We start from the raw sequence: 26,008 nt of genomic DNA, 5'->3' as shown, positions 1-26,008 counted from the left end.
ATTTTTATAACATTTTGATCACATTGGTTTTGGCTTTACATCTGATTTTAATGTTTTTTCTCACTTTTCTATAGAGTTTTGACGCATTGCTCATGCTTATAAAACCCTGCAGTAAGTAGTTCTTGTTGTTAAGATGGTGCTGGTGGTAGTGTTGGAGATGGTGATTATGTGGTTTGTGTGTGTGTGTGTGCGCGCTAGAGTTAGATCTAATTGTGGCAAAGGTGACTAACTGAAGGTGGGAGCATGTGTAGATGGCGCTGGTGAGGTGCTGTGAAGGATCAGTATAACGAGTATATTTTGTGTTGCAGGGCCAGTCTCCATGGTTCACTAAGGAGCGGCAGCAGCAGCGGGAGCAGCAGCAGCATCAACAACAGGGGCTGCAGCATCAGGAGGAGGAGGAGGGAAAAGCGCCACCTCCTCCCTGGCAGACATCTACGCTGAGCCGGGCAGAACTGCGGGAGAGGAGGGGCGGCACTGCCGGAGATGCTACAGTGGAGGGTCGTGGCTACTCCACTGTCCAACGACCCACCAGGAAGTACTCTGCAGAGTCCTCTGCCTCTTCTGTTGGTCCGCCTCCACCGCCGCAAGCGGCCCGAACCACTAGTTTTAAGCACAGGTATTTTGGTGACACCGACATCGAGAGTAATCATGGTGGCATGAATGCCGTTGGTGACTACCGTAGCCTGCCTAACCGCTCAAGTAGGTCGGCCCACAAGAGTGCTGGAAGGGGCCGTAGGACTGCTAGTGGCCCTCGGGGCATGTCACCGCCAGTAGTGGGCTCAGCTGGTAGCTCCCTGCAGAGTAGCGAGAGTGAAGTGGACAGTCATGGAGGCTCTCATGCCTCGCGTGCCTCAAAGGCTTCAAGGATATCGACAGGATCCAATAAATCAGTTTATCTCCATGCCACAGCCATCGCTGACATCCCCGTGCGTCGCGGCCCTGAAGATGCTCCCAGTGAGAGAAGTGTCAGCCGCCAGACAAAGAAAGTCTCGCGATCCTTCTCCCTGCTTGCTCCCTGGAAGCCACGACATTACCGTGAGAAGTTTGAGGTTGAGTATGATAACAAGGAAGTGAGAGACGCTCGCAGCTCTGACCACAACGCCAGTAAGGGTGCCCTTCCCCCCCGTCCTCCAAGACGACCTGTTCACGATCCCAACGACAAGACGGTCAACCGCTCACAGAGCGTCTACAAGGATTCCCGCCTTGCCACCTGGCTTCGACGACGTAGAAACAAGGAAGCCAAAGGAATCTGACGCCGACAGCAGCAGCAAGAGCTTTAAGAGCTGCAGTAACAGGACCAACTGAAGTAACAGCTGCTACAGTAGCAATTTTCCAAATAAGTGAAATGTAAACAAGAATGAAACTTACATATTCTGTGGAGAAGTTGGCGGTATATATGTGTACACAACACCCCCACAAGTCATCTTCATATCTTAACTTCTTTATGTCACACTCACTCACACTGTTTCACCCGTTTTCTTCCTGTGTATCTCACCTCCAGTCAACTTTTCTTCACAATAACACAGCTAAGCTTCACTAACACCGGTTGCTGCTGCCTGTAAATATGTTCGTAAACTGTCCTGTCATGTAATTGGTTAAATTACATAACAGGATACAATAAATAGATGAGTACTGCCTTTGTGACGTGTACCAGTATTTCTGAAGAATCTGAAACCTTCCAGTGAATAAATAGATGGATTTATTAGCTGTGGAATTTTAACAAGAGTAAAATGTAAGTGTTTTTACTGATGCAAGTCTTGTTTCATATGATGCCTCGCTCACTGGACTTTTTGGTCATATGACCGATGCCTTCCACTGGCTTTCCAGTCCACCCCTAAAATATTTTTAGATAAAATTCTCTTTCATCACGATATATAAAAAGGCACACTACAACATGGTGCCATAGGATTGTTTTTGTAGATCAATCATCATCAAGAAGACAATTTGCAGAAGCTTCTATTAGGACAACGATCAGCTCCGTGTATCATTTTATCTTGACTTTCCAACTCTCAACACAGCAAAACTTTTTTTTTTTTTTAAAGAATATTCTGTCTCCATGCTTGATGGCAAATTCTCTTTCGCATCCACTCAGTGCTCAAGAATCCTTCTCTGGTGACACTGATGTGAATCCTACTAATTTCACTCCTCTACAAAGGTTGGAAAGGGAGTAAAAGAAAAGTAGCAACACTGATTCCCATACTTGAGGAATGTTGTGGAGTTTGCTTGAAGGAGATGAATGACTTCCAAACGCTTCAACTGGCGTGTGTTGGTTTATGTATGTATGCTTGTCAGCTTGTTCTTCAAGAAAGGATTTAACATGGTGGTAATTTTTAATCATTATTCACTGTTTCCTCACATGCCTCTTGCTTTATTGTGGATGCATGGATTAATGTTTGCTTTATGCAGGAATATGTGTAATTGCATTGAACATCTCGGAATATTCCAGGTCAGGAGTTTCTGGGTGGGAACAATGTAAGAGTTTTTTTGCGGCAGTGTGTTGTCCACTCTTGAAGCCTTGTGGTGATTATATTGTAAAGCGTCTCTGAAAGACCTGAGAGAGAGAGAGAGAGTGTGTGTGTGTGTGTATGTATTCTCACATTCCTATTTTTCCCGAGAGAGAGAGAGAGAGGAACTGGGGAAATTTCAACGCTGTTTTACGGGGATCGATTCTCGGTTCCTGCCTCTTAGCCTCATGGGACTACGTTGGTGTGTGTGTGTGTGTGTGTGTGTGTGTGTGTGTGTGTGTGTGTGTGTGTGTGTGTGTGAGAGTCAGTCACTGATGTACAAATGCCTGGGTTGATTATATTACATAAAGAATACATCTGCGACTAACTTGGAGATTTCAGATCGGATGCCACTAAGTAAATATGTTTTTTATTTCTGTATTGGTGGGCAAAAACGAAGAGAAAAACAAATATATTGTTTTTATTCAATCAGTACAAATAGAACAGCTGCAAACTGAACGGTTGTCGAACAACAAAGTGATCACATCTTTAGTGCAGAGAAATATTTCATCGCTAGAAAGCGAGAAAAAAAATGAACCCAGAATTTCGAAACCTAAAAACATCTGATATTTTTTTCGTTTGTTAACAGTGACGTCAGGGAGAGGGTTTATGAGACAAAAATATTTTACAGGCTTAGACCACATTTACTCGTTTTAAACCGAGGAAAAGAAGATAAAATTACTGTTTCCTCCTATAAATTAGTCTGGTGCGTTTTTATGAATATTTTAATAATAATATACAAATGTGCTTTCAAATTCTGATGGGAGTTTGGGAGAAAGGAGAGAGAGGAAAGTCATGGGAAAGGAGAGAGAGGAAAGTCATGGGAAAGTTGTTGAAGTTAAATCGCTTTAACCAGTAAATGCATTTGTTTACATTAAGGTGCTACGATTTTATAATTTTTTTTTTTAAATTATAATGTTAATTACTCAAAGATTTTAAATGAAAATCGACAGGTAATTAGTACGAAACTGTATTATTATTGTTGTATTCTTTATTATTGTTTCTGTTATTTAGGAGTGTTTAAGTAACGATTTTGATTGTACATATAAAATAAACAGCAAATATTTAGATGTTGTGAACAATTATTGTAAATGTATAAACTGTATACAGACTTCAATATATTTTTTTATTCTGGTATCAAAAAAAAAATAGTTTTGTCAGGTAAACTCCAGTATATGGTCCAGATATTTTTTAAAAGTATCATAACCAGTTTAATTAATTGTGAAATTTTAAAAGTTGCTGGATGACCCATATGGGTTTAAAGATTGTGAAATATAAAGATTTACAAAATTGTAGTAATTTTTAATGTGTGAGTATTTAGTCGTTTTATGTTGCCATAATTATTAATGCCTAACAGCCAATATATGGTGTTGTAATGTGTACTCTCATATACATATTTGTGAGGTTTGAATATCGGTTCGTGACCACCATCTCGAAATTAGCCAAGAACAATTTCATTTAGTGTGTATAGTGAATATAATAAGACTGGTCTTACTAATACCGTATTCATCTTCATACTCTTTTTCTTTTTTTTTTTTTTGATATTATGTGAAGTACATAATTGTTATGGGTCAGAGAGTTGGACTAAAAGACATTGAAATCAACAGGTATTAGGTTGCTATTTGTATCTGATTGACAACAGCTGTATAAATAAGATTTAAAAAAATGTACAGTCAAAAACATGTAGTTTAAATTGTGATGTTTTTTGAATTTAAAAATGTAATAATTGACTCATTAACTAGAGGTTTACTTAGGGCAGTAGTGGCAGCACATTTGACCAGGAAACATTCTGGCCAGACATTTTGGCAGGAAATACATATTGGTGGGAAACACATTTGGTGTATATTGTCAAGAGAAAACAGAGTTTAACATTTTTTTATAGTTTGGGAAATGAGAATTTATTTACTGCCTTAGTGAGAGATGTGTTGCCTCTGCTAATTACTGTGACTGGATTGTGTATAATATTTTACAAATGCTCACATGTTCTTGGGATTTACATCTTATGTTTCATTAGTGTTTTCTATAACATACTAAGTTCCGCAGTCATAACTCTCAGCGCCAAAAGCAAAATGCATTGTAAATAATCATAATAAATACCTTAACTACATATTCCTGTTTTAATTTTTATTTCATTTAAAAAAAAGAAGGTGTTTTTTTATAAAAGATCTGTTTTTTTAAATTTCACCCATCCAATTACAGTGGACCCCCGGTTAACGATATTTTTTCACTCCAGAAGTATGTTCAGGTGCCAGTACTGACCGAATTTGTTCCCATAAGAAATATTGTGAAGTACGTTAGTCCATTTCAGACCCCCAAACATACACGTACAAACGCACTTACATAAATACACTTACATAATTGGTCGCATTCGGAGGTAATCGTTATGCGGGGGTCCACTGTACTGGCCAAATAATGGCTGGTATTATTGTAAAGTCGACTCCAGGAAGATACCTTGATGATGGTTGGGAGCTCTACCAGGGAACCTCACTCTTACTTCTACCAATCCTTGGAATGAACTTTTCCTCTCTGTCATCTCAGTTACTTTCCACGTCACTTTCTCATGTTTATTTTTCCTGTTTTGAAGAGATAACGTCTATACCACTGAGTCCCAACAAGATCATATTGCTTGTCCCTTGACAGTAAACTATAGTGTGGAACTACACAAGGTTACATGGCCCAGTGAATATAAACCTACACTGTAGTCACTATATGAACCATACGGGTCTAGTGCTTCCCTATGATTAAAACAAAATAATTATAAGTCAAATGCATATGATTTTTATTATTAATGAAGACAATAAGAAAGAATTTCCAAATAAGTATCATTATATTTATTAATAAATATTATTCCAGTATGGTTCATACTGTGTATGGGGAATAGGTCATGAGGTTGGATCCGAGGAAGGAGAAAATAGCTGAAATTCCATGAATAAAGATGTCTTCACTCTCAAGGGCACCATCTGAACGTTTCCCAAGAGTAGAATACAGAGGCTTCTTCAGTCCATAACACATAAGAATGGTAGAAGATGAGGACTTGAGGTCATCAGTCCCTCAGCCTATGTTACACAAGTGTCTCAGTCTTCAAACTGTCGGTTATCTAAACCAATTACATCATATTTGTCAGTCACAGCAACATTTTGGGATCTTGATATAGTGAAACAAATCCAGGGTACAGGTGGGGTTAGAACCCATGGCACGAGTCATAAAACTCTGAACCTTTGCCTAGAAAAAATTAATTCTGTGGCACATGATTTCTGCTCAAGGCACATTCCATTACGAAAAAGAAAGAAAAGATGTAAACTAGAAAGAGAGAGAGACTCCCTATACAGATGAAGGTGAAGAATCACAGAGCTGCTGAAAGGGACCAATATATCTGAAATAAGAAGGGAGGCACTGGTTAGAGAAATAGCAAATATTGAACGGAATCTTACAAGAGACAAGACTCTCAAGAAAAACTTAAAAGCCATAAAGAAATTTAAAAAACTTCCCTGATGCCAAATCTAAGGGTAAAACAACATCCAGTATTGGGCCGTTGCTTAGGCAAGATGGGACAAACAAAGATGTCAGCAAAGAAATGAGATTTAAAGTCCCAATACGACTCAGTGTTCAGCGAGCCGCTACCCAGACTAAGGGGCGACAATCTCAATTAATTCTTTATGACAAACCCATAATCTGATCATCTCAAAAATCTCTCATATTATCCTAACAGGACAAGACTTTGAAAAGGCAATGACATACCCATGCATTCTGCCCCTGGCCCAGACTCATGGAACTCCGTGTTCATCAAGAACTGCAAGAAGACCGTCACATGCCTTTAGCATTCTATGGAGAAGGAGCATGGACACAGGGGTCATCCCACACTCACTAAAAACAACAGACATAGCCCCACTCTACAAAGGTGACAGTAAAGTAATTGCAAAGAACTACAGACCGACAGTACTAACATCCCATATCATAAAAATCTTTGAAAGGGTCCTAAGAAGCAAGATCAGCAACCACCTAAATACCCATCAGTTATACAACCCAGGGCAACAGACGTTTAGAGCAGGTCGCTCATGCCTATCCCAACTAGTAGACCACTATGACAAGGTTGTAGATGCTATAGAGGATAAAGAAAATGCAGATGTAGTATACACAGACTTTGCGAAAGCCTTCGACAAGTGTGACCACAGTGTAATAGCGCACAAAATGCGTGATAAAGGAATAACAGGAAAAGTTGGTAGATGGATCTATAACTTCCTAACAAACAGAACACAGAGCAATAGTAAACAGAGTAAAGTCTGAGGCAGCTATGGTGAAAAGCTCTGTTCCACAAGGCACAGTACTCGCTCCCATCCTATTCGTATGCCTTAGCGAATAACGCTGAGGCATAAACGTAATCCATGGTGATGGATGGGATTAAAGCTGAAGAGAGTTGCAGGAGAGGCCACTGAATATATCTGGTCACCTTAATTGAGTTTTAGTAAAATTAGGGCTGAATGTAGTCGAAGGAGAGTTCTACAATCAGCCCCCACGAAAGATGAGCGATGGATTTAAGGAGGTTCAGCCGGCTATGACAGGTTGCCTTCAGAGAGGTAAAGTGAGGTTTCCAGGATAACCTACTGTCAAACAGAAGGCTGAGAAACCTGACAGTATCACGTTCTGGGATACACGAGCCATATGGGTACAATGGATGATCAGAGATGACAGAACGTCTAGTGAAAGTAATTTGGCGAGTTTTAGTACTAGAAAATTTAAACCCATGAGTAGTGCCCCAATTGGAAACATGGTTGACCGCATGCATGCTGGAGAGAAACTGCAATGAGGTGACAGTCATTGCCTGTACAAGCTATAGCAAAGTCATCAACATAGGTAGGTTGGACAAGCGTTGAAGTCTTTGTACCAAGATCCCATGGTGCAGTGTCTGACAGATATGATGAGTGGTTTTGACAACCGACAAGTTGAAGAATTGAGACACTTGCGCAACATATGGGAATCATTATTGAAGAAACGTTTCGCCACACAGTGGCTTCATCAGTCTAATACAAAGTAGAATTGGGTAAGGAGAAGACGAGATCGAGGTAATCAGTCCCTCAGCCTGAAATCGATGTGTCCAGTCCATCACTCTTATGTTGTACTTCCTACAAGAGTGATGGACTGAACACATCGATTCCAGGCTGAGGGACTGATTACCTCAATCTCCTCCTCTCCTTACCCATTTCTATTTTGTATTGGACTGATGAGGCCACTGTGTGGCGAAACATTTCTTCAATAAAGATTCCCATTTGTTGCATAAGTGTCTCAATTCTTCGACTGGGATGCTGCAGAGAAAGGAGCTGTGCAGACAGAGAAGAGTGAAGAGGAAGAACCAGAGGTGGATCGGTGTCCATCAATGGTCTAGTCTCCTCAATATATTCTGAGATAGCTTTAAGTGTTTCAGAGGACAAGGACGTTGTATGTGGTACAATATTGAAGATGATAGGAGGAGGGTGAATAAAGATCCGGGTGGCGATGGACTGTGCCAAAGTAGGGGGGAGACAAAAGGGTAGAGGGAACTGGAGAAGCTTGGGGGATGAACAGGAGAGGAAGCGACCTGGGCTGGGGTAAAAGAGGAAGAAACTTGGGAGGGGACAGGGAAGGAAGGTACTGTACAAGGAGGAGGATGAACCTCCACACTCGTAACAGAGCCAGTTAGAGGTGAAGAACCAGGTATGGAGACTGGAAAGGAAAAATGTACAGGTAGAAGGGAAGGAGGGGTTAAAGGAGATTTAAACAATGGGGATTTTTTGGACTTCGGAGAAGTAGAGGGGCGATGGGGAGGAGTTGTATAAGGTCTTGTAGGTACAGAAACTTCTGAGTGAGAAAGAGGAAGAGGTGAGAACAGAATGAGGTGTCGAGGTAGGGACCTCTGAGTCCAGGACAGCAAAAGAATTAGAGACAGGGGTGACTGTGGAAGGGGTCACCACAGATGAGGCTGTGGAAGTTGGGACCCCAGGGATGGGGGGACGTTTAGTAACATGAGAATAAGAAATACGGAGATATCTTCCCTGGAGGCGTAGATGAGACTGCCATAGCATATGGGAAGCCTCCTGCCTCTTTGAGACAATGGATTTCTCGCTCGTTTAAGTAAACTTGGCAACAGCAAGAGTAAGATGGGTGAGCCTCATAATAATTAAGGCAAGAGGGAGGTAGACTACAAGACGTATTGGTATGGTCGTCAGCACCAGAGACTGGCATTCGGCCATGGACCTGCTGCAATATTTCGCTGGATGACCAAAATGCCAGCAATTTCTACACTGTTGTGGTGTAGGGATCACCTTTGGAACTTGTAAATGGTGTTCCACAATATAAACCGAGGACAGAAGCTCATGACAGTCAAAAGTTAAGCAAGCTACACTGTAAAGGTATTGTCTCTGCCTGCATGCAGGGAGGACATGCATATCTACATTGAGGATTAGAAGGTTTTGGAGCTCAAGCCGTTCCAGAATGTCATCACCACGTCTGGAAATTCTGTTGGACAATGGTATGAGGCAGAATGACAGTACAGTGGACCCCCGCATAGCGAACTTAATCCGTGCAAGAGGGCTGGTCGTTATGCGAAATGTTCGCTATGCGAATTAATTTTCCCCATAAGAAATAATGGAAATAAAATTAATCCGTGCAAGACACCCAAAAGTATGAAAAAAAAATTTTTTTACCACAAAAAAATGTTAATTTTAGTACACACAAACTGAAAAAGGCATGCACAATTACATGACACTTACTTTTATTGAAGATCTGGTGATGATTGATGGGATGGGAGGAGGGGAGAGAGAGTGTTAGTGTTTAGAAGGGGAATCCCCTTCCATTAACACTTGAGGAGGCAAGTCCTTTTCCGGGGTTACTTCCCTTCTTCTTTTAATGCCACTAGGACCAGCTTCAGAGTCACTGGACTTCTTTCTGTCCATAGAGCTCTGTACCTCCCGTTCCTTTACGATTTGTCTAAAATGGGCCATAACATTGTCATTGAAATAGTCACCAGCACGCCTTGCAACAGCTGTGTCAGGGTGATTTTCATCCATAAAGGTTTGCAGTTCAACCCACTGTGCACACATTTCCTTAATTTTTGAAGTAGGCACAATGGATTCCACAACTGGCATAGGCTTCTCAGGGTTAGCCCCAAACCCTTCAAAATCTTTCTTAATTTCCATACTAATTCTCACCCTTTTTACCACAGGGTTGGCACTAGAAGCTTTCTTGGGGCCCATGGTCACTTATTTTCAACAAACAGAACCGAAAACACTGTAATAATACGAAATATTCCGAGTGTATGCTTGAATGTTACCGCGGAGGCTAGCTGGTAAACAATGGGACAGGCGGCACATGTGAGGCTGGCTGAGGCCGCACATTGGACGCGTCTCGGACGAAGTTCGCTGAGCGGGTTTTTGTCTACTATGCGGGGCAAAATTTTAGCGATCAAAGCGTTCGCTATGCGGAATGTTCGCTATGCAAGGCGTTCGCTATGCGGGGGTCCACTGTACTACTACAAGAATTGAGAGAATGATGTTTTTCAATAGTTACAGGAATAGCATCTATGGTTGTAAGGAAAGGTTGCGAGCTTGGCTAGCATCCTGGACCATGACAATGCGTGTACTGCTCTTGAGAGCATGAAAGGATATATCTCTACCAACATGGCATAGGAGCACCTTGCCAATACTATGATTGGAAAGATAGTCAGGAGAAAAAGTTGGTCGTAGAGTAAAAAACTTAGCCCATTGTGTATTTTGAAACAGCGTGTAAGGGAAGGGAGTGCCGTGCCAGTCTTTTCTGGACAGAACGAGAGGAAGTGAAGGAGTATAATCAGGAAATGGTCTTGGGCATTAAGGTGTGGGACCGGAGTTGGTTTGATGTGGGATGGGTGGGTGATCCGAAAATCACTGTACAGTAGAGGGAGAAGCTGGAAGCATGGTCAAAGAAGTGCAGAGGTCAGATGTATCGAAGGAGCCAGGCAGAACCCTGGTACCTAGAGCAGGTGACAAAACAGCACTAGCAGGAGGTACAGGGGCTTAAGAAATGTCCAAAGAGTGGTCAAATAACAAGGCAGGGTTGGAACAAGGTGCAGTAGTAGAGAATGGCCCAGGGGAAGCTGTTTCATGGGTTTGGAACTCCATGGTTATGTCACTTTCTTTTAGTTTTTAGAAAAAAAAAAAGAAAAAAAAATAAAGAAAAAAGAAAAAAGGGGGAACATGGAGGGATAGCTCCTAGGAGGAATACAAGTGCCGTAAATCCCCCTCCACACCAAAGAGGGCCCCAGCACTGCACGTAATGCATATGCGGCATGAAACCCATGCCATACCCTACCCTTCATGCCAGTAAACCTGCAACCTGGGATATCAACCTCACATCTACTGAGCCACCTCGGTGGACAAAAGAGAGGGCAGCCGCATACCCACCACAAAGCATGCCGTCTTCAACTACCACCCCATAGAATCCGAAAGGCAGCTTCCAGAGATACACCTGTCACCCGAAAGACACCCAAAGCCATCCCCTGGAAGACCAGAGAAGAAGTGGGACATTCCCTGGTAATTCAGATTCCACAGCAAACTACACTGGGAATTGCAGGCTCTACACTATGTCTCCTCAGTGATTACCTTCATAGTAGATCTCTAAGGGTAGTTCTCAATGGAACGGAATCAGCAAGACATCCTATAGGGGCAAGTGTTCCACAAGGAAGTGTGCTGGGACCATTGTTATGGAATGTCTACTTCAATGACCTTCATCTCATCCCAGAATCCCATGCATATGCAGACGACTATACACTGACATTCACTTATCCAAGAGAAGAAATGCCAGCTGCTCTAAGCTACATCACTCACCAACTAAGAGCTATATCAGCTTGGGGAAATAGATGGCAAGTAACATTTGCACCTGAGAAAATGCAAATGATGATGGTCTCTAGGCACCATGATGGTAATGCTGGTGCAGTAGTAAGGATGAATGGGAGGGTGTTGACACCTGAGGAAGAAGTTGATATCCTTGGGGTGAAATTTGACTCCAAAGTGACCATGAAGAACCATGTTGTAAATCTTGCAAACAAGGCAGCCAGGAAGCTTACAGCACTTTGCCATATCTCGCATCTGCTTGATAGTAGGGGTTGCAAGATTCTGTATGAGGCACAAGTACGCTCACACCTTTAGTATGCTCCGCTTTCTTGGTTTGCCTGCCCCCCTCTCATCTGCGACTGCTTGAAAGAGTAGAGAACAGAGCAAGACGTCTCATCTCTCGCCTGGACCAATCCTGGATAGATCTGTCATTTCAGCAGAGCCTTCAACACAGGAGGGATGTGGGTGGCCTTACTGTTATGTACAAGGCCAATATTGTCAAAGTACCACGCTTGGATCCACTTCAAGGACAGCGTGAAACAAGCTTTTATGCCACAAGATGGGCAGAAACCAGTAATTCCACTCTGGCTGTACCCTTCTCCAGAACATCACTCCATCTGAGATCATATAGTATACCCAGGATGACTCGAGTATGGAACACGTTCGTACAGCATAATGATGTCAACGAGATAAAGTCAGTTGATCAAATGAAAATGCTGGTCCACAAATGGTTCCAACTTCATCCTGTTCCATACTTGAATGTCTTATAACAATAAAAATGCTTTCAAATGAGCTGATGTAGGTAACAGCTCTTAGCTTGCCAATAATGTTAGGAATCCTTAACCTGTAAATAGCTTGTCGATAAAGCTAGGGATCCTTAACCCTGTGTAAAAAAAAAAAAATCACTATGGGCCTCAACAGAATGGGATGGACCATGGTACCCTTCCTCCTTGTAGATGAATGGTTCAGAGAACCGACATGTTGATAAATTAGACACATATACAACTCTTGGGAATCTTCATTGAGGAAACGTTTCGCCACACAGTGGCTTCATCAGTCCATACGAAGGAGAAACTTGAAGAACAGGAGGAGAATGAGGTAAGCAGTCCCTCAACCTTGAGTCGATGTGTTCAGTCCATCAATCTTGAATAGAATACGGCATATCAGCGGAGAAGCTGCTTATAAACCGTATGGCAGGAGAGGTGCAGCAGTCATAGGTCGTGTCACATGTGACACGACCTATGACTGCTGCACCTCTCCTGCCATATGGTTTATAAGCAGCTTCTCCGCTGATATGCCGTATTCTATTCAAGATTGATGGACTGAACACATCGACTCAAGGTTGAGGGACTGCTTACCTCATTCTCCTCCTGTTCTTCAAGTTTCTCCTTCGTATGGACTGATGAAGCCACTGTGTGGCGAAACGTTTCCTCAATGAAGATTCCCAAGAGTTGTATATGTGTCTAATTTATCACCCTTCCTCCTACCTAGGAACTAGAGTGCCTGTGGGAAGAATCCCAAAGGCTGAAAACAGGAAGGAGATAGGGGTCGGATGGGGAGAGGATGAAAGGGAAAGGGGGAATGGGGAGAGGGAAAGGGGGATTGGGGGGTAATTAGGGTCAGTCTGAGGAAGGAGACCAAAAAGTCTAATTCCTCAGACCAAGAGCCCCTTCACCATGTCAAGGATCCCTCCTTGAAGAGGCAATAAGCTTTGATAATTCTATTTGTTCATGTGCAAGTCGCACCCAAATCCAGCCCCTCTCACTCGTGTATTTATCCAACCTAAATTTGAAACTACCTGTGGCATGCAAAGAGTATGTTACATTTATTCAGCATATGTACACACTCTCATATAGGCTGCCTCCCACCCAGCAAACTGGGTGCTAAGGGTCTGATGATTTTTTTGGGCGCCCGTCATTAAATCAGTACAGTGGACCCCCAAATTTCGTGATTAATCCGTTCCAGAGAGTCTGCCAAAAGTCGAAATTCACAAATGTCAAAACCATTTTTCCTATAACAAATAATGTAAATCCAATTAATCCATCCCAGACACCCAAAAGTATTAACAAAAATTATTTTTTTTATAGATTAAATATAGATTTACATACAGAAAAGAATGAGAAATCAAGTATATAAAACAATATCATCATCACACTTACCTTTATTGAAGACTCTTGTTGGTGTATGGAAGACGGGAGAAGGGGAGAGGATGGAGAAGTTACACTACTGTTTGGAAGGGGAATCCCCTTCCATAAAGACTTTAGGTACCGAAGTCCTTATCCGGGGTTACTTCCCTTCTTCGTTTTTTAATGGCACTAGGACCAGCTTGAGAGTCACTGGACCCCTGTCGCACAAAAAAACTATCCAGAGAGCTCTTGCAGCTCTACTCTCTACCACAATCACTCCCACCCTCTACCACCATCACAACCACTACCACCCTCTACCACCATCACAACCACTACCACCCTCTACCACCATCACAACCACTACCACCATCACAACCACTACCACCCTCTACCACCATCACAACCACTACCACCCTCTACCACCATCACAACCACTACCACCCTCTACCACCATCACAACCACTACCACCCTCTACCACCATCACAACCACTACCACCCTCTACCACCATCACAACCACTACCACCCTCTACCACCATCACAACCACTACCACCCTCTACCACCATCACAACCACTACCACCCTCTACCACCATCACAACCACTACCACCCTCTACCACCATCACAACCACTACCACCCTCTACCACCATCACAACCACTACCACCCTCTACCACCATCACAACCACTACCACCCTCTACCACCATCACAACCACTACCACCCTCTACCACCATCACAACCACTACCACCCTCTACCACCATCACAACCACTACCACCCTCTACCACCATCACTACCACCACCACCACCCTCTACTGCCATCACAACTGCTACCACCCTCTACCACCATCACAACCACTACCACCCTCTACCACCATCACAACCACTACCACCCTCTACCACCATCACAACCACTACCACCCTCTACCACCATCACAACCACTACCACCCTCTACCACCATCACAACCACTACCACCCTCTACCACCATCACTACCACCACCCTCTACTGCCATCACAACTGCTACCACCCTCTACCACCATCACAACCACTACCACCCTCTACCACCATCACAACCACTACCACCCTCTACCACCATCACAACCACTACCACCCTCTACCACAATCACAACCACTACCACCCTCTACCACCATCACAACCACTACCACCCTCTACCACCATCACAACCACTACCACCCTCTACCACCATCACTACCACCACCACCACCCTCTACTGCCATCACAACTGCTACCATCCTCTACCACCATCACAACCACTACCACCCTCTACCACCATCACAACCACTACCACCCTCTACCACCATCACAACCACTACCACCCTCTACCACCATCACAACCACTACCACCCTCTACCACCATCACAACCACTACCACCCTCTACCACCATCACAACCACTACCACCCTCTACCACCATCACAACCACTACCACCCTCTACCACCATCACTACCACCACCACCACCCTCTACTGCCATCACAACTGCTACCACCCTCTACCACCATCACAACCACTACCACCATCACTACCACTACCACCATCACAACTGGTACCACCCTCTACCACTATCACAACCACTACCACCCTCTACCACCATCACTACCACCCTCTACCACCATCACTACCACCCTCTACCACTATCATAACCACTACCACCATCACTACCACCCTCTACCACCATCACAGCCAATACCACCATCACAACCATTACCACCCTCTACCATCAATACCACCCTCTACAACCATCACTGCCACTATCACAACCACTACCACCCTCCACCACCATCACTACCACTACACCCTCTACCACCATCACAACCACTACACCCTCTACTACCACCACTTTCATATTTTTTTACAAACTTTTTCTTTAATTCTATCGTGTTTCTCACCTTTACCAAAGGGTTGGCACTAGAAGCTTTCTTTGGCTCCATGGTGGCTTATATAGCAGTTGCCAGCACAAAAAAAGAATGGATTATCATGAAAAGTATCGTATGAACACGTGGGGTGATGGTCACTCACCCAGAAACAATGCCACACTGACACTGAATGGTCTGTGGGAGCTTTTGTGTGCGCGCAGCCGCTGGGCCGCTTGGAGCTCAGATGCGTTTCGTATGACCGCCAAATTTTGAGGCAAATCACAAAACTTGAGGCTATATTTTGACAAAAAAGTTGCCGATACTGGAAATTCACAAAACTTGAGACTCACAAAATTCAGGGGTCCACTCTATCTTGGTTCATTGTCCAATCACAGGTGAGCTCACCAAATGCTGAGGCAATGTGGTTTACTCATGGTCAGCATTTGCCAGACTTGCCTCTAGCTGGTTAAGTATGGTGCTCTTTCTCTCTGGCTTCTGTCTTTGTCATTCTTTGTCACTGTGTGGTACACTTATATTCAATTCCTGTACATAATTGTATATATATATATGGTGAAGGAAATACAAGTTAAATATTACTGCCGAGTGTTTGCTCCAAACCCATTGCGACCAGGTCACAGGCATTCTTATCTGTGTTCATAATACTACCCAAGGTTTTAGCTTCAATAACCCTACTAGGCATCAACTATATCAACTCATCAACTACACTATTTCCAAACCATTACTTCCCTATATTTTTTCTAAATCTAAACTTATCTGATTTGAATCCATTATTGTGGGTTCTCTCTTGGAGAGACAGCCTCAAGACCTTATTTATGTCCCTTTTGTTAATACCCATCTTCTACTTATACACTTCGATCATGTCTCCCCTCATTCTTCATCTTACAAGTGAATGTAATTAAAGTGTCTTCAATCTTTTTTCATATGGAAGATTTCTAATGATATGTATTAATTTTGTCATTCAACATTGAATGTTTGCTAACAAATTTATATCCATTCTGTAATACGGAGACCAGAAGTGAGCTGCATAATCTAAGTGAGGCCTTACTAATGATGTATAGAGCTGTAGTATAACCGCTGAACTTCTGTTCCTTACACTTCTTGATATAAATCCTAGTAATCTATTTGCCTTATTACATACACTTAGGCACTGCAGTCTTGGTTTAAGATTGCTACTTACCATAACCCCCAAATCCTTTTCACATTCTGTATGGCTAAGTTCTACATTATTCAGTTGATAAGTGCTAGGGTTATGAACATTCCCGAGCCTCAGAACTTTGCATTTATCTACAATGAACTGCATCTGCCACTATTCTGACCAGGAACTAAGTTTGTCTAAATCCTCCTGAAGTTCTGTGACATCTACATATGAATCACACATGTATATATATGCACAAAGAAGACCATTATATTACACAGAAGTTACGTTCCTGAAAATGCCGTGTTAGATAAACTGAAGAATGTAGGGAAAAAATAGGGTTACATTCCTGGGCGCCCCCAAAAAGCCAAACAAATTTTTTTAGACCAACAGATCTTACAAAAATAAAAACGAATGTGTAATTGTATGTTCATTGTCGTATTATATTACGTTTTTACTGCTCAAGACTACAAATGCAACAGAAATAATAATATTTCTTACCTTTAAATTGTGGATGCTGGTGTTTGTGGATGATTGTGAAGAGAGTGCATATGGATGGTGTGGCCCTACTGGGCTGAGGTGGATGGATGTTGGTTGTTGGCAGAACTAGATGGTAGAGGTTCTGGTACTAAGTCGATGGTTGCATTGGAGTGTGCATAAATCCTGCATTGGATCTCTGGGCTCTTTTACCCTGCAGTACATTATACAGCTGATGGTAAGGCATCATCAGCTGGTCTAGACCCCATTTCAAAGCACTGTTTCTAGATTTGTCAGGGTCCTCTTCAGTGAAAAAGTCTGCAACTTTACCAATAATATGGAACTGCTCACGTAACTGCTGCAATGTTAACTGTTTTTCTTCAGGTTCTTCATCTTCTTCTGTTATGTGGCTCCCTTGTATCTGTGCATCAAGCTCTGCAAACATTTCCTCTAGATTCCTGTCGTCATCATCGTCATCTTCTAAGAGCTCATTCACATCCTCATTCATATCTTCAAAACCATCACCTAGTAATCTCCTTTCCAGCTGAACAATTTCCAGAACCTGACTCTCAAGCAAGGGAAAAACAGTGAAAGAATTAACTACAGAAGGGCATAACTTTCCCCAGCCTGCATTTAATGTTGACTGGGGCACTTCATTCCATACACTTCTAGCATAGCTGATAGCATCTGCAATGTTAAATTTATTCCAGAAACTTGGTACTGCCAAGTTGAAGTGCAACTAGTTCTTCCATAACTTTCTTTTGTGTAGTTACACATAAATGACTTAACAACTCCCTGATCCAGTGGTTGTATTAAAGATGTTGTACTTGGAGGTAAAAATACAACTTTTACATGTGGGGTGATGTCCAGCAAAGCTTGTGGATGAGTACAGAAATCATCAAGAATGAAGAGAACCTTGAATGTAAGGTTCTTGCTGTGCAGGCAAAACTTGACTTCTGGAATAAAGTGATGCTCAAACCAGTCATTATTTCCTCTGTCATCCATGCTGACTCGTTTGACCTCCAAATTACTGATGTTTTTATCTACACCAAAATAGGCCATCCAATTCATTCTAATGAGGACATTAGAGCACTCCAGGATTATTTGAATACTGATGCAGTGGTCAGTGAAGTGGCAGATGTGGTTTAATATAGAAAAATGCAAAGTTCTAAATGTTGGGCAGGAAAATAACCATGCCACATATAAACTAAATAATGTAAATCTTAATATTACAGATTACAAAAAGGATTTTGGAGTTCTGGTTAACAGTAATCTGAAACCAAGGCAACAGTGCAGAAGTGTTTGCAATAAAGCTAACAGAATCCTTGGCTTCATATCAAGAAGTATAAATAATAGAAGTCCTCAAGTTGTTCTTCAACTCTATATATCTTTGATTAGCCTCATTTAGATTATGCTGTGCAGTTTTGGTCACCACATTACAGGATGGATATAAATGCACTGGAAAACGTACAAAGGAGGATGAAAAAGTTGATCCCATGTATCAGAAATCTTCCCTATTAGGATAGACTGAGGGCCCTGAATCTGCACTCTCTAGAAAGGCGTAGAATTAGGGGTGATACGATTGAGGTGTATAAGTGGAAAACAGGAATTAATAATGAGGATGTAAATAGCATGCTAAAAATATCTAGCATAGACAGGACTCGCAGTAATGGTTTTAAATTGGAAAAATTCAGATTCAGGAAGGATATAAGAACATAAGAAAGAAGGAACACCGCAACAGGCCTACTGACCCATGCAGAGCAGGTCCATGTCCCCCGTCCCCCAGATTAGCCCAATGACCCACCCAGTCTGGTCACCTCCACTCAAGGATGGAGCACAGCACCAGACCCAGCAGCACAAGCTAGTCAGGTCCAACTCACACCCACCCACACCCACTCATGTATTTATCTAACCTATTTTTAAAACTACACAACGTTTTAGCCTGAATAACTGTACTCGGGAGTTTATTCCACTCATCCACGACTCTATTACCAAACCAGTGCTTTCCTATATCCTTCCTGAATCTGAATTTTTCCAACTTGAAACCAATGCTGTGAGTCCTGTCTTGGCTGGAAATTTTCAGCACGCTATTTACATCCCCTTTATTTATTCCTGTTTTCCATTTATACACATCGATCATATCCCCCCTATGTCTTTTGAGAGAGTGCAGATTCGATCATATACCCCCTATGTCTTTTGAGAGAGTGCAGATTCAGGGCCCTCAGTCTATTCTCATATGGAAGATTTCTGATACAGAGGTGCAGCAGATGTAGGTGGTGTCACATTTGTTCAATGTGGAAGTAGGTCGTGCCCAAGGGTTAGGCAAGCGAAGAATTCCCAAGTATTAAGATCCCAAGAAGTTGCAGTGTCTGACAGGATTGTAGATGAATGGTTCAGAGAACCAACACGTTGATAAATTAGACACGTGCAATTCTTGGGTATCTTTATTGAGGAAACGTTTCGCCACACAGTGGCTTCATCAGTCCATACATAGGAGAAACCCTTGGGCATGACCTACTTCCAGATTGAACAAATGTGACACCACCTACATCTGCTGCACCTCTCCTGCCTACGGTTTATAAGCTGCTTCTCCGCCCATATTCTGTATTCTATTCAAGATTGATGGACTGACCACATCAACTCAAGGTTGAGGGACTGATTACCTCATTCTCCTCCTATTCTTCAAGTTTCTCCTATGTATGGACTGATGAAGCCACTGTGTGGCAAAACGTTTCCTCAATAAAGATACCCAAGAATTGCACATGTGTCTAATTTATCAACGTGTCGGTTCTCTGAACCATTCATCTACAAGACTTAGTGCTTACAGATCTCACAGAGAATGTAAACAAACCGGGTGGGGCACGGTGACTGTATTAGAAAGTCAGGTGGGGGGAGCCGTATATCGAGTTTTGGTCATAATTTGAAATGACCGTATTAGCGGAATGCCATAAAGTGAAACGCCGTAAAGCGGGGCCCAACTGTAATTAAAAATTCTGGGTAATCAAATTCTATGATTTAGACAATGAATGCTCCATGAGTTAGAAACACTGGGAATTTGGGAGGCTAACTGTCTACTTTATTTCCCATTACAACAGCACACTGAGACCTTCACAGTAACAACAATCAGTGGTGGTATTATCAGTCAGTCTGTAGGTCAAGTCAGTTAGTAGGTCAGCCAATTAATAGGTCAGTCAGTCAGGTTAGTCAATTAGTAGGTATGTAAGACAGTCGGGTGGCCTGGTGGCTAAAGCTCCCGCTTCACACACGGAGGGCCCGGGTTCGATTCCCGGCGGGTGGAAACATTTCGACACGTTTCCTTACACCTGTTGTCCTGTTCACCTAGCAGCAAATAGGTACCTGGGTGTTAGTCGACTGGTGTGGGTCGCATCCTGGGGGACAAGATTAAGGACCCCAATGGAAATAAGTTAGACAGTCCTCGATGACGCACTGACTTTCTTGGGTTATCCTGGGTGGCTAACCCTCCGGGGTTAAAAATCCGAACGAAATCTTATCTTATCTTATCTTAAGTCCATGAGCATCCCTGTACATTTGTGACTTGGGTGTCAGGTCAGGTTGAAAGATTACTTTTCTTGTAAGTATTTATTTTAGATGAAGAATGACACTGCAAATCACACCAGGTCAAGTTACAAGGTCTCCTTTCTTGTGTTGTATTTGGGATCTGCATGCAACAAAAAAATCGACAGAAACCAACAAGTCTTCATAATTATTTTAATAAATATCCAGGAAGCACAACGTCAACTAATATGGCATCATATATATATATATATATATGTACAATTTATTATCTTCTCAAACATACACACACACACACACACACACATGCAGGGGCCAGGAGCTATGACTCGACCCCTGCAACCACAAATAGGTGAGTACACACACACACACACATGCACACACACACATGCACGCACACATGCACACACACATGCGCACACACACACATGCACACACACACATGCACACACACACACGCACACACATGCACACATGCACACATGCACGCACACACGTGCACGCACGCACGCACGCACACACACACACACACACACACACACTACTCTCCCACATAGCCACAGTTCCTCCACTACCTCCCCCCCCACACTCTGACATACACAATACTAACCTAACATACAGAATTACATAGGTTTCCCACTCTGAGGCAATCAGGATAAAACAAAAATGGGTTGCCAGAGAGCAACAAGAAAAAACCAAGGGACAGGAGGAGGAAACTGCAAAGGAAGATTTGGCAGCAGAGCTCACAAAAATGGAACATGAATGGGAAAAGAAACTAGAAGAACTTAGCATGAGAATGGAAGAGAGGATAGACATGGAAAGCAGGAAGTGGGAGGTGCAAGTCAAAGCAGCAGAGGCCAGGATACAGAGTTTAGAAGAGGAACTGAAAAATCTGAAACAGCCTAAAGAACAAGAACATTTTGGGATTGACAACAGAGACTGCTACCTCAGCCACAAATAAGGGGACAGTAGGGAAAGAAGGAGCAAAACTGCATGTAGAAGCTCAATCAGTGGAGACTGTAGTAAATGAAAGAGCTAAGCTATATGTGGAGGCCCTAACAGACCACAGCAGAGCCCAGGGAAAGCCGAGAAGGGAAAATGACAGGCCACTGAGCCCAAGTACATTAGCTAGTGAAACTGAAGAAAGGAAAGCTGCAATGGAGGAAATCAAATTGAATGAGGGGATACACAGGGATATGCAGTGGGAGAATGAAAGGGTGAGGTCAGTCTTTGTGTATGGGCTCCAGGAAGTTGAAGGGGAAACATATGAAGCAAGAAAACAAGGGAAAAAAAAAGCAATTGAAAGCATCATGAAAGCAATAGAAGACGACATGACCCAGCTGGAAAATTTTCGGAGAATAGGGGGGTTTGTAAAAAAAAGAACCTGGCCAGTGAAAGTGACCTTCAAGGAAGAATTGACTCGGAACAGGATCCTGCAGGAGAAAGCACGATTAAGGGACATGCCGGCATACAGGAAGGTGTATCTCGACCGCGACAGAACACAAGCAGAAAGGCAGAAACAGAGAGAGATGGTACAAAGGTGAAAGGAGGAAAGAGAGGGGATGGAGAAGACAGACAGGAGATCCCAGACACAGGAAGATCAAATACAGCCTCCCTCACAACTTCCTATAGAAGCCTCCCAACCAGGTCAACCCCAGTGCAACCAAACACTCTAAACCAAAACACCCATGCCACATCCAATGCCCCCAATCACTGCATTACAAACTCCACCCCCACAGCAACCACCCATAGTTCCTTATCAGGTCTCCCACTTCCCCAACCCCAATACACCTCCCAGACCACAATCTTAGAAAAGAAGTTGAAGGTGTGGTATACAAATGCAGATGGAATAACAAATAAGTATGAGGAGTGGCACGAAAGATTCAAGGAGACATCCCCAGACATAATAGCACTCACAGAAACAAAACTCACCAGAATAATAACAGATTCAACCTTTCCATCCGGATATCAAATCCTCAGGAAAGACAGGGAGGAGAGGGGGAGGAGGATGGCACAGGCGAAAGGGACTACTTAGTAGGAACAATCCAGTCTGAGGGACATAAGGTGATAATTGCAGTAATGTACAACCCACCACAGAACTGCAGGAGGCCAAGAGAATACGATGAGAGCAACAGAGCAATGGTCGACACACTAGCCGAGGTGGCCAGGAGAGCACACATGGGGGGAGCAAAGTTACTAGTTATGGGTGATTTCAATCACAAGGAGATTGACTGGGAAAACCTGGAGCCCCATGGGGGGTCCCGAAACATGGAGAGCCAAGATGATGGATGTGGTACTGGAAAACCTCATGCATCAACATGTTAGAGACACTACCAGAGAGAGAGGAGAGGATGAACCAGCAAGACTGGACCTTGTATTCACCTTGAGTAGTTCTGACATCAAGGATATCACGTATGAAAGGCCCCTGGGAGCTAGTGATCATGTGGTTCTGTGCTTCGACTACATAGTTGAGCTCCAAGTGGAGAGAGCAGCAGGAATAGGGTGGGAAAAACCAAACTACAAAAGGGGGAACTACTCAGGCTTGAGGAACTTCTTTCAAGACATTCAGTGGGAGAGGGAACTGACAGGAAAACCAGTACAAGAAATGATGGACTATGTGGCAACAAAATGCAAGGAGGCAGAGGAGAGGTTTGTTCCCAAGGGAAACAGAAATAATGGGAAGAACAGAACGAGTCCTTGGTTCACCCAAAGGTGTAGGGAGGCAAAAACTAGGTGTACTAGAGAATGGAAAAGGTACAGAAGACAGAGAACTCAAGAAAATAAAGAGATTAGCCGAAGAGCCAGAAACGAATATGCACAGATAAGAAGGGAGGCTCAGTGGCAATACAAAAATGGCATAGCATCGAAAGTCAAGACTGACCCGAAGCTGTTGTACAGCCACATCAGGAGGAAAACAACAGTCAAGGACCAGGTAATCAGACTGAGGAAGGGTGATGGGGAATTCACAAGAAACGACCGGGAGGTATGTCAGGAGCTCAACACAAGATTTAAAGAAGTATTTACAGTGGAAACCAGTAGGACTCCAGGAAATCAGAGCAGGGGGGTGCACCAGCAAGTGCTGGATGAGGTACATATAACCAAGGAGGAGGTGAAGAAGCTGCTATGCGAACTTGACACCTCAAAGGCGGTGGGACCAGACAACATCTCTCTGTGGGTCCTTAAAGAGGGAGCAGAGATATTGTGTGTACCGTTAACAAAGATCTTCAACACATCATTTGAAACTGGGCAACTCCCCGAGGTATGGAAGATGGCAAATGTAGTCCCAATTTTTAAAAATGGAGACAGACATGAGGCACTAAACTACAGACCTGTATCACTAACGTGTATAGTATGCAAGGTCATGGAGAAGATCATCAGGAGGAGAGTGGTGGAGCACCTGGAAAGAAACAAGTGTATAATTGACAACCAGCATGGTTTCAGGGAGGGAAAATCCTGTGTCACAAACCTACTAGAGTTTTATGACAAGGTGACAGAAGTAAGACAAGAGAGAGAGGGGTGGATCGACTGCATTTTTTTGGACTGCAAGAAGGCCTTCGACACAGTTCCTCACAAGAGGTTACTGCAAAAGCTAGAGGATCAGGCACACATAACAGGAAAGGCACTGCAATGGATCAGAGAATACCTGACAGGGAGGCAACAACGAGTCATGGTACGTGACGAGGTGTCAGAGTGGGCGCCTGTGACAAGCGGGGTTCCACAGGGGTCAGTCCTAGGACCTGTGCTGTTCTTGGTATATGTGAATGACATAACGGAAGGGAAAGACTCAGAAGTGTCCTTGTTTGCGGACGATGTGAAGTTAATGAGAAGAATCAAATCAGATGAGGATCAGGCAGGACTACAAAGAGACCTGGACAGGCTACAAGCCTGGTCCAGCAACTGGCTCCTTGAGTTTAACCCTGCCAAATGCAAAGTCATGAAGATTGGGGAAGGGCAAAGAAGATCGCAGACACAATATAGTTTAGATGGCCAAAGTCTGCAAACCTCACTCAAGGAAAAAGATCTGGAGGTGAGTATAACACCGAGCATATCTCCCGAGGCGCACATCAATCAGATAACTGCTGCAGCATACGGGTGCCTGGCAAACCTACGGATAGCGTTCCGATACCTCAGTAAGGATTTGTTCAAGACTCTGTATACCATTTACGGCAGGCCCATACTGGAGTATGCAGCACCAGTTTGGAATCCACACCTAGTCAAGCATGTCAAGAAATTAGAGAAAGTGCAAAGGTTTGCAACAAGACTAGTCCCAGAGCTATGGGGATTGTCCTACGAAGAAAAGTTGAGGGAAATCGGCCTGACGACACTGGAGGCCAGGAGGGTCAGGGGAGACATGATAACGACATATAAAATACTGCGCGGAATAGACGAGGTGGACAAAGACGGGATGTTCCAGAGATGAGACACAGACACAAGAGGTCACAATTGGAAGTTGAAGACTCAGATGAATCAAAGGGATGTTAGGAAGTATTTCTTCAGTCATAGAGTAGTCAAGCCGTGGAATAGCCTAGAAAGTGAAGTAGTGGAGGCGGGAACCATACATAGTTTTAAGGCGAGGTATGATAAAGCTCATGGAGCAGGGAGAGAGAGGACCTAGTAGCAATCAGTGAAGAGGCAGGGCCAGGAGCTATGACTCGACCCCTGCAACCACAAATAGGTGAGTACAAATAGGCGAGTACACATGCACGCACACACGTACACGCACACACGTACACGCACACACATACATGCACGCACATACACGCACGCACACACACACACTCGGGATATTAAAACAATTCCTGTGAAAGACAAGTAGAAACAGAGATGAATTCTATATACTGCACACAAAACATTCAAGATATACAAGATGATAATATAATTCAATCAACCAATATGTAAATCATGCCCAGGTAAACCCAAACTGAATCAACCCAAAATGATGGACTTGTGGTTGAGCAGTTGTGCACAGACTTCCTTGGACATCATCACCTTCCACACACACACACACACACACACACATTCACACACACACACACATTCTCACACACACACACACACACACACACATTCTCACACACACACACACACACACACACACACACACACACACACACATCTATTTGGACAGCATCACTCTCTGCTGAGACTTGCGGTTGAGTCGCTCGCCGCCGCACACACACCTCAGATAGTGTCAGTCTACACTGGCAATCAACTAGGTCTTGGTAGCTTCCATCTGCTTCATGATCTGCTCCTTGATAACTTTTGTAGCTTCACCAGCCTTTGGTATGAGGAACCTGAAAATTGAGTATCTTTTTCTAAGTCTGCATAGTGTGAGGGAGAAGTGTTGGAGGAGTAGTGATAGAGTATTGATGGAGTATTTGTGAATTATAGGAAGAGAATATGAAAGCAACTCAGTGGGATGCTAACACTGCTTGTTTTTAAGTCAAACCACTAATGCACAACTTAATTTATCAACTAAAAGCAGACATAGTA

General features: G+C 43.3%; 2 protein-coding genes across 8 annotated transcripts in view; one reads left to right on the top strand and one right to left on the bottom strand.

The window, feature by feature from the left end:
• LOC128684242 (serine/arginine repetitive matrix protein 2-like) overlaps positions 1–4,611 on the top strand; it is a 399,930-nt gene extending 395,319 nt beyond the window's left edge. For all 3 annotated transcript variants that reach the window (XM_070094039.1, XM_070094041.1, XM_070094032.1), the window contains one exon: positions 309–4,611. In XM_070094039.1, the coding sequence (XP_069950140.1) occupies positions 309–1,253 (945 nt within the window). In that variant the 3' untranslated portion in view covers positions 1,254–4,611. The remainder of the gene's footprint in view (positions 1–308) is intronic.
• Positions 4,612–20,566: 15,955 nt separating this feature from the next.
• The window catches only part of TBC1D23 (TBC1 domain family member 23), a 158,355-nt gene continuing 152,913 nt past the window's right edge, over positions 20,567–26,008 (bottom strand). For all 5 annotated transcript variants that reach the window (XM_070093991.1, XM_070093983.1, XM_070093985.1 and 2 more), the window contains one exon: positions 20,567–25,809. In XM_070093991.1, the coding sequence (XP_069950092.1) occupies positions 25,728–25,809 (82 nt within the window). In that variant the 3' untranslated portion in view covers positions 20,567–25,727. The remainder of the gene's footprint in view (positions 25,810–26,008) is intronic.

The sequence above is a fragment of the Cherax quadricarinatus genome, chromosome 4 (genome assembly GCF_038502225.1).
Source record: "Cherax quadricarinatus isolate ZL_2023a chromosome 4, ASM3850222v1, whole genome shotgun sequence".
Classification (NCBI taxonomy): domain Eukaryota; kingdom Metazoa; phylum Arthropoda; class Malacostraca; order Decapoda; family Parastacidae; genus Cherax; species Cherax quadricarinatus.
This window is presented reverse-complemented; position numbering and strand designations above follow the sequence as displayed.